Source organism: Arachis ipaensis, chromosome B10 (assembly GCF_000816755.2).
Source record: "Arachis ipaensis cultivar K30076 chromosome B10, Araip1.1, whole genome shotgun sequence".
Taxonomy (NCBI): Eukaryota; Viridiplantae; Streptophyta; class Magnoliopsida; order Fabales; family Fabaceae; genus Arachis; species Arachis ipaensis.
This window is the reverse complement of record NC_029794.2, coordinates 135,811,905-135,821,244: the sequence shown is the minus strand read 5'-3', so window position 1 is coordinate 135,821,244 and position 9,340 is coordinate 135,811,905. Positions and strand designations below refer to the sequence as shown.

Here is a 9,340-nt window from a genome sequence, read left to right as displayed (position 1 = left end):
TTATATCGGGAATGCTACACATCCATGTAATCATGTAACCAAGTTGACCCAACACAAAAAAAAATCTAATACCATTAAATGAAATGTGAAAATACATGTGCCTAACACACACAAAATCGCTCTTACCCAACGCTTCTTCTCCCCACGCTTCTTTTTCTTCTCCTGCGCTTCTTCTTCTTCGCCTTCTTCTTCACACAGTACTCATGGTGAACTGAACACAGTACTCATGATGAACCGAACATAGTACTTATGGTGAACCGAACACAATACAATTGTATAGTATTGAGTGAACGAAACATAATCCATTATATAAAATCAAATAACTCTGCCTACAATTTACATATTATCAATTCAATTCAATTCAATTCAGTACACCTCCTTCCATTTAATTCAATTCAAATTAGCAATTGCATTCCATTCAATTCGATTCAAAATTGAATAATCCAAACTTTGTCAGTTTGATTCGTTTCAGAAGAGTAATCCAAATTGTTCTCCTGTTTACCAAAAAATTATGAACCCCTAAACACTGAACCCTAAACCCAGAACCCTAAACACTAAAACCAGAACCCTAAACACTGAACCCTGAACCCATAAACCATAAATCCCTAAACCCTAAACCCTGAACCCAAACCCTGAACTCTGAACGCTAAACTCTAAACCCTGAACCCGAACCCTAAACACTAAACTCTGAACCCTGAATGCTAAACACTAAACCCTAAACCCTAAACTCTGAACCCTACCGTAAACCCTAAACCCCTAAAACCCTGGACCCTGAACCCTAAACCTTAGACCCCTAAACCCTAAACTCTCAACCATGAACACGGTGAACTGAAATTAATACACGGGACGAATCAAAAGTTTGAAACACACTGAACTCCTGTACACTGAACCCTGAACTCATAAACCCTAAAGCCTAAACTCCTAAACCCTGAAATCCTATCGTTATTCTTTTGTTGTTATTGCTGCTGTATTTTTTTTGTCTTTTCCTCCTTCTCTCTCTGGTGAAGAAGCAGTAGAAGGTGAGGAAGAAGAGTTTTGAATAGTGCAGAATGAACAAAACACAGTACTCATGGTGAACCGAACACAATACAATTGTATAGTACTGAGTGAACGAAACATAATCCATTATATAAAATCAAATTCAAACAGTTTTCTGCAGACCGAACACAGTACTCATGGTGAAACAATTGTATAGTATTGAGTGAACGAAACATAATCCATTATATAAAATCAAATTCAAATCACCTCCGTCCATTTAATTCAATTCAAATTAGCAATTGCATTCCATTCAATTCGATTCAAAATTGAATAATCCAAACTTTGTCAGTTTGATTAGTTTCAGAAGAGTAATCCATATCGCTCTCCTGATTTGAAGTTAGTCATTTATTGTTTCGTTTCAGAAGTATAGATCGAAGAAGAAAACGAAGAAGAATAGGAAGAAGATAAATGCAACCAGATCGAAATAAGAAAACGAGAAGATGAACGCGACTAGAGGAGAACGATGAAGGCAATGCAGATCAATAAAAAAGAACGCGAGCAGAGAAGAAGAAGAAGGAGGAGGTTGACGTTGCAGCAGAAGGTTTACGTTGAGCAAAACTCTAGGTTGCAGCACATTATATGTAGCGCGTATTTGACAAACGAGTGAGAGGTGGAGGACCCACGTGTGGAAGAAATTGCTTGGTTAACAACCATGTAAAAAATACATGGATGCAGAACTTTTCCGTATTTATATATAACTCGTTTGCAACTTCGCATCGTTAGAAATTTAATTTAAAAATAAAATATGAATTCCTTTGTTACAAGTGATAACTATAAACGCATTCATATTTAGTTATTTACTATTGTTGGTTGAAGTCATATTAGATGTTAGATTTGATTGTTTTTAATTTTATGAATTATATATAAAAACCTGTTCTAAATATTTAATATTCAACTATTTTAAAATTAAATGTGTTAAGCTATTATCATAATTATGACATGATGTAATCTTAATAAAACGAATTATATATTAACACAATTATAAGTAACTTAACTACTAAGATAAATTTTATATTAGAGTAAAATATTATTTTTGTCCTCAACGTTTGGGGTAAGTCATATTTGTGTTTCTAACGTTTAAATAATTTTATTTGTATCCCTAACGTTTATAAAAGTGATTCAATGTTATCTTGTCGTCAATTATACTAACAAATCAGATTGTATTTTTCAATAATTTTCATTTGGATGAATTCATTATCAATTAGGTCTCATTCGGATATGTTAGATTGTACCCACTATTTGTGTTCAGGTTCAATTATGTCCTTAAAAAAAGTGAATTATGTAAATATTGCGAGAATTGGTTTCAACTTTAGATGAGCTATTATTTGAAGTAGATTATCAATTTTAGAATTTCAACTAAAGCTCATGATGTGTAATTTATGGCAGAATAACATTAAATTAAATTACTTTTATAAACGTCAAGGATATAAACAGTGGCGGAACTTGAAACAAAATTTTGGGGGGCCAGATAGAGGATAATTGTTAAGATACTTTTGATATGGATCCCATTTAAAATAAGTTCGTCTAATCTCATCTCTTTGGTTTGAGTGATATTGCCAAATTTAAAGCTGTTTTCTAGGGTCTCGTTCCAAAGAAGTTAAGGTCAAACTCATCAGATGTAACTTTTTGAACTTTTAAATGTTGTATCTCACTTTTTTCGTGATTTATTAAAGTAGAAGAACTATCTACTGATGTTGATATTATAAAAGTTATATGCCCTCCTTCTTAAATATTAGCCATTCTCTTGAAAAATGCATCAATTCTTTGATTTTTCATTATTATTTTATATAAAATTTGAATATATATCCTGTAAAATATGTAAAGAAGAAGTTAAAAGGATAAATATTAAAATTTATAATATTTATTGAATTTTTTTATCAATTTATACAAATACAATAATATTAATACTTATTGAATATTCTATTTTTTTATCATATAAAAAATTAAATTAAATAAATAGTAAAATATAAAATAATATTAAATTAAATAAATAAAAAATATCTAATTTTTTATATTTGAACTTAAAGATAGAGGAAGTGTTGCTTATTGAACTTATTGGGTACTTTAAATCATAGTAAAGTATTTAAGTCAATTGAACTATTTTTTATCTTTTAAAAAAATATTACTAATTATTTTATAAAAAATTGGGGGCCATGACCCTCTCTTGTCTGAACTAAGCTCCGTCCCTGAATATAAATATACAAATAGGACTTACTCCAAATATTAGAGATAAAAATGATGCTCGACTCTTTAATATTAATTTCAAAATTATCACTTGCTAAATTATTTCCTATGAAATGTTCATAGTCATTTTGGCCATATGTTTTATGTGCGGATGTACATCCAGTGTAAGTTTATCAATGGCGGGTGTACATCAAGCGCAAGTTTATTAATGGATTCTTATATAATAGTTGACCCATTTGTTTGTTATTGCATTGGTAGTCTTGCAATTCGTTATTATAAATTCTTATACCTACATATTCTCATTTAATATTGATTATTGTAGGGTTACTTATTTAGCTAATAAAATATCACTTAATGCAATTAAAATTTTCAAAATAAAAAACAATTAGTAAAATGATAAACTAAAAAATTAATCACACCTAAGTTAAAACTTAAAATAACAAAACACATATTTTATAAAAATTATAAAATTAATAGAAATCCTTCAGTTTACTACCTTATTAACTTGTTGACTTTAAAGGATTTAAAATTCATAATCTTGTTAGATTTGCCGACCAATTAATCCAAACCGTTTGTTTTCTCGTCATGGAGCGCAATAATTCTAAAGTAATCCCAGTGGAAAGCTGGCAAGCATTTGCTTGTACTTTTTCAGTTATATTTTATAAACACCGCGTACTCTGACTCTCCACTCATTGCTTGCAACCGCTTCCTTCAAACACTGCATTTTGCTTTCATCTTTTTCCTTCGGCACTTTGAGAGAGATGGCTGAACAGATCCCCTATGGTGTTGCTACTTCACTCATCAACAAGATTGCTTCACTTGCCTTTCGTGAAATCGGGAGGATCTATGGAGTCATGGATGACCTTGAGAAGCTGAAGGCCACTTTGGAATCCATCAAACTCGTGCTTTCTGATGCTGAGCTCAAACAAGGCCAGGATGCTACTGTTGCCCACTGGATCAAAAGGTTCAAACAAGTGCTCTATGATGCTGATGACTTGCTTGATGATGTCTTCATCAAAGACTTGCGCCGCAAAAGAATGAGTCAGGTGCGTGGCTTCTTTTCCAAGTCTGTGAATCCAATTCTTTTCCGTGCTAAGTTAGCTCGTAAGATTGAGAATATTCGGAAGGAGTTTAATAATGTTGCTGAAGAGATGTCTAAGTTGAACCTGAATCGGAGTTCGGTAATTCTTAAGCAAGATGAGTGTGCGTGGAGGGAAACAAGTTCTTCCGTTTTGCAATCAGAGATAATTGGAAGGGAAGAGAATAAGAATGAGATTGTTAACCTGCTGAAGCAAACTCATCCGAACCGAAATGTTTCTTTAATTGTTGTTGTTGGTATGGGGGGTTTAGGCAAGACAGCCCTTGCTCAGCTCGTGTACAATGCTGCTAAAGACCAGAACCTCTTTCAGAAATATATATGGGTGTGCGTTTCAGAAGATTTCGAGGTGAAAACTATTTTGAAGAAGATGCTGGAGTCTTTAAAGAAGGATGCTGGTGGTGATTCATTAGAGGCCCTACAACAAAAGTTGCGAGAAGAATTGAATGGGCAAAATTATATGCTTGTGCTTGATGACGTGTGGAATGAAGATCATTCAAAGTGGAGTGATTTAAGAACTCATTTGATGTGCGGAGGTCAAGGCAGTAAGCTATTAGTGACGACTCGTAGTACATTGGTTTCTAAAGCAATGGGTATTGACGAGCCGTATGTTTTGAGAGGTTTGACAGATGAGCAATCATGGACATTGCTAAAGAACCTGACATTTGGTGAAGATAGCAGCAGAATGAGATCTGAATTACAAACAATTGGAAAGGAAATTGCAAAGAAGTGTAAAGGAGTGCCATTGGCGATCAAAATAATAGGAGGCTTCTTACGGATAAGTGTTGAAGAAATTGATCAATGGTCAAGTCTTCTGCATGGTGATATTTGGAGGTTATGTGAAGAAGAGAATAGTATCATGCCGGTCCTAAATTTGAGTTACCGAAACTTGCGTCCTGAACTAAGACAATGTTTTGCGTATTGTTGTCTATATCCAAAAGATTCGGTAATCGGAAAGGATGAGTGTATTCAATTGTGGATGGCCCAAGGTTATCTTGCAAGTTTAACTGGAACGCAATCTATGGAAGATGTGGGTAATAATTATGTGAAGATTTTGTTAATGAGGTCATTCTTCCAGGATGCATTAATGGATGAAAATGGTCATATTAGGTTCTTAAAAATGCATGATTTGATGCATGATCTTGCAACGTCAGTAGCTGGAAATGATTGTTACTTACATACTGAGGGAAAAGGAATTGTTGGAAGACCCATGCATGTGGCTTTTGAAACTAGTACCATTTGTTCATTGGATGTGCTTGATGTTTGCAAATTACGGACAATCATCCATTGCAACATTGCTAGAAATTTAGCGGGCAAACTCTCTTTTATGAAAAAACTGAAGTGCCTTCGTGCTTTGAATTTGTCATTTAATTCTATGACTCAGCTACCAAAGTCCATTGATAAAGTCAAACATTTAAGATACCTTGATCTTTCATACTCTCTAAAACTAAGAAGTTTGCCTGAATCGATTGGCAATCTTGTTTGTTTGCAAACATTAAAACTAAAAGGTTGTAAATCTTTAGTTAGTTTGCCTGAATCGATTGGCAATCTTGGTTGTTTGCAAACATTAAATTTAACATTTTGTGAATCTTTAGTTAGTTTGCCTGAGTCAGTTGGCAATCTTAATTATTTACATACATTGATATTGACTTTTTGTAATAAACTTGTTTTTCCAACAAAGATTATTACAAAATTGATCAATTTGAAGGAGCTCGACATTGAAGGTTGTAAAGCCTTTGAAGATGGCATGCCAGTAGGATTGGGGAAATTGCTTTCATTGCAATCCTTGTCAAGTTTTGTAGTAGGGAATAACAAAAAAGATACAAGTGGCAAATTGAATGAACTGAAAGAGCTTGTTGACCTCAGAGGCAAATTGACCATTCGTAATTTGGGTTTGGTAAAGGACGCGGCATCGGAATCTAATGAGACAAATATGAGATCAAAGAAACACATTCAAGACCTTTCACTGTTATGGGGGATCAGATGCTCTGATTCCAGTGAATATGAAATAAGAAAGAGTGAGAGTTTGGTGTTATTGGATAATCTTTGTCCCCATCAAAATCTGAGATCACTACATTTGGAAGGCTTTCCAGGAGTGAGGTTTTCAGATTGGCTTATCTCGCTAATTAATGTTGTTCGCATATTTCTCTGGGATCTTCCCAATTGCAAACATCTCCCACCTTTGGAAAGACTGCCTTGCCTTCGTGTGCTCAAGGTTGATCATATGGGATCGCTGGAGTGGATGGATTATTATGAAAATATTGGTGATGTGTTTTTCCCGTCTTTGGAGGAACTCGTAATCAATTACTGTAACAACCTGAGAGGATGGCAGAAGAATGCAAATGAGACTCAAAACCATCTTTCTCTACCTCCTTTTCCCCGTCTCTCTTATCTCCGAATTGATAATTGTCCAAAGTTGACCTGCATGCCTTCTTTCCCACACCTCGTTGAGTTGGAGTTAGGAGGGGGTAATAGCGTGAAGCTGATGTTGGAAACATGTATGGTTAAGCATGACTCTTCATTCATCTCTCCTCTCTCTCATCTCAAGCACTTGTGGCTTAGGGAAGTTACAGGGATAGAAGCAATGGCAGTGGACTGGATGAAAAACCTCACATCGCTCCAGAGTCTCGACCTTAGTAGATCGTCAGCCATTCAGATTCTGTCACGACACTTGCAATATCTTCCTTCTCAACTTCAAGAGTTGAAGATTAGTTTCAATGACGACAAGCTTGACCTCTGGAAACACACACAAGGTCGTGATCCTCCTCATGCGCTCTCTTCTCTGCAGACAATCATCTTCTCCCGTTGTCGGGACATGAAGGCTTTACCAGAGCAGATTGGCAACCTCCAATCACTAAGGGTTTTAGAGATTAGGTATTGCCCTAAATTAGAGTCATTGGATGAAGCTGACCGTTGCCTTACCAACATACACACACTACGGATCTGTGGTTGTCCAATCCTAAAGCGCAAATACGACCCTGATAGTGGAGAAGATCGGGCCAAGATAGCTCACATCCCAAACATATCCATATACGGAGATTGATACCCTCAAAAGGTAATAACATTGTTTGCTTTTTTCCATTTTCATTACAAATGCAATATATCTGAAACCCACATTAAATTTCTAATTTTATTTGATGCAGGGGATTCTTGCAAATCATTTTCTTCTTGGCATACTTTCAAATTTCAATATGCCGATATCTGCTGCTTCAATGGGAAGATACAAATACTTGGTCTCATCATTCCATTTTGCAAAATGTTGAATCCTCAAGATGGTCAAATTCTGACCCAGTTCCTCCTTTGGGTACAACACTGATTAAAGTATTGTCCATGTCATTTTTTTCAATTAAAGCATTTTTTTTATTCTTCTTCATTAAATTTATGAAATTAATATTTAAATGCAGTTTATTTTCTTGGTTAGGTAGCATGCAAAGGAAATTACATTCAGCTATAAGCCAATTACCCTAGCTTCAAACTTATTTAGGTAAGAACCATTTATGTGATTCGAACTAGTTAGAGTTGATTTTCCCACATTTCCATTTCTGAATGTATCCAGCAGTATCTCTGACTTCCTGGAACTTGATATAAATAAATTCTCTTTATGAACGAACTAGCAAACTTGTCTTAGAAATAAGTGGAGAAAACAGAAAATACAGAAGAATAATGAGTTATGAACTCAATTTAGCAATATTGCAAGGTTGAGTACTCGAAAGCAACAATATAATTGTTTGATAAGAAATTCAATTTGCTTGTTTTGTTGCTTAGTTTGAAACAGTCGCTTAAATTCCCCTTTTATTTTTTATTTTTTGGTTACTGCATACTCTTATCCACAGTTTGTGGAATAACCCGGTTAGCACATGAGATGGAGTGTTATGTTTACAACAAATCGTGTATGTAAATGCATAGGCATGGCTTATCCTTCAGATTTCAGTTGTGGCATCTAAAAGTAACTATGGAAAAAGAAGAGGATTCCAACTTAGAAAATAGGAAGCTGTTCTTATGATAAATATTTACATCAAGGTAACACCACATATTTTGTTTGCACAATGCATAAAGCAAGACAATTAGCATTGAATTTTTTTTCCTAACATTTTAGTGGCATGTAAATTTAAATTTATTTGTGGATTCTTATGAATAGTTGTCCTACTTCTTGATTATCTGTTTTTATTCTGGTTTGCATTGTAGATTATTTCCAGAAGAAGTATCAGAGATGGATTAAGAGAAATGTTGCTGGTATTGAACTACTTGATCTGCTTTTGGTGTGGAACACCTCTGATGTCATCACCTCTCTTAATTTAGTTGGAGCTTCCTTCCAGTCTTTGCAATATTTGTCGAGAAAGAAAAGGTCAATTTCTTTTGCTATCAGAAACCTATCAACTGTTATATTTTAAACTTTGTTTCATAGTTGAGAATGTTTCGATTATTGCTTGCAGTTCTTGGGCAATGGCATATAACTCACTATCCAATAGAGCGCCCGTCCTTAGAAGATTATTGGGTTTGGATTCTCATATTGCCTCTTCATTTTCCTTGTTTATAATTGTATGTGCTTTCCCATTTTTTGGTTTATATCCATCACTTAGCTGGATGTGTCAATAAGTCAATTTGGTATAATTTACATTTTCTATATGTTTTCCCCAGAAATTTGCCGTTCAAGCAAGAGCATTATCTGGCTTCATGTGATAACGATTACTTGACTAGTTGGATCCATATATGGTTTTGTGGCATCTCCCCCTCCTGATGGCCATGCCGAAGGGAGCGGGTAGAGTTGCTGGGTAGGTTATTTCAAGGCACAGTGGAGATTGCTTTATTTCTTGCTTCATGTGAAAGATTTTCCTACATTTGATTTCAGGTTGGTTATTATGTAATATGGTTGTGGCTATTCGAGACGCAACATGGTAATAGGAGGTTGGGTATGAATTGGCATGTGTGTTCATTGAGATAGGCATATTGTACGGGAATTTATTGTTCAAACTTCCCATTTTTGTGTATATTGTTCTGTGATCTTGTGATGTGATATCATAA

At 34.7% G+C, this 9,340-nt stretch overlaps 2 protein-coding genes across 7 annotated transcripts in view; both read left to right on the top strand.

Annotated features, from left to right (window-relative positions):
• Positions 1,545-9,340, top strand: part of LOC107620747 — a 29,621-nt gene continuing 21,825 nt past the window's right edge. For all 3 annotated transcript variants that reach the window (XR_002355448.1, XM_021113414.1, XM_016322872.2), the window contains exon 1: positions 1,545-1,560. The gene's annotated coding sequence lies outside the window, so the exon portion shown is untranslated. The remainder of the gene's footprint in view (positions 1,561-9,340) is intronic.
• On the top strand, positions 3,936-8,640 carry LOC107620746 (putative disease resistance protein RGA1). 4 transcript variants are annotated; one of them, XR_002355447.1, is made up of 4 exons: positions 3,936-7,373; positions 7,462-7,639; positions 7,740-7,802; positions 8,225-8,273. XR_002355447.1 is itself a non-coding variant. In XM_021113413.1 (3 exons), exons 1-2 carry the CDS (start codon positions 3,984-3,986, stop codon positions 7,359-7,361), a joined length of 2,958 nt encoding a protein of 985 aa, XP_020969072.1. In that variant the 5' UTR covers positions 3,936-3,983; the 3' UTR covers positions 7,362-7,373; positions 7,462-7,616. The 4 variants fall into 4 exon arrangements, 3 of the variants coding, with proteins under 3 accessions (XP_020969072.1, XP_020969071.1, XP_020969070.1); XM_021113413.1 differs by lacking the exons at positions 7,740-7,802; positions 8,225-8,273 and having other exon boundaries at positions 3,936-4,268; positions 4,689-7,373; positions 7,462-7,616; XM_021113412.1 differs by lacking the exons at positions 7,462-7,639; positions 7,740-7,802; positions 8,225-8,273 and adding an exon at positions 8,504-8,640.

Excerpts from the sequence above, each read along its gene's own strand:
- LOC107620746 (XM_021113412.1), top strand. The coding sequence starts at position 3,984 with ATGGCTGAACAGATCCCCTATGGTGTTGCTACTTCACTCATCAACAAG.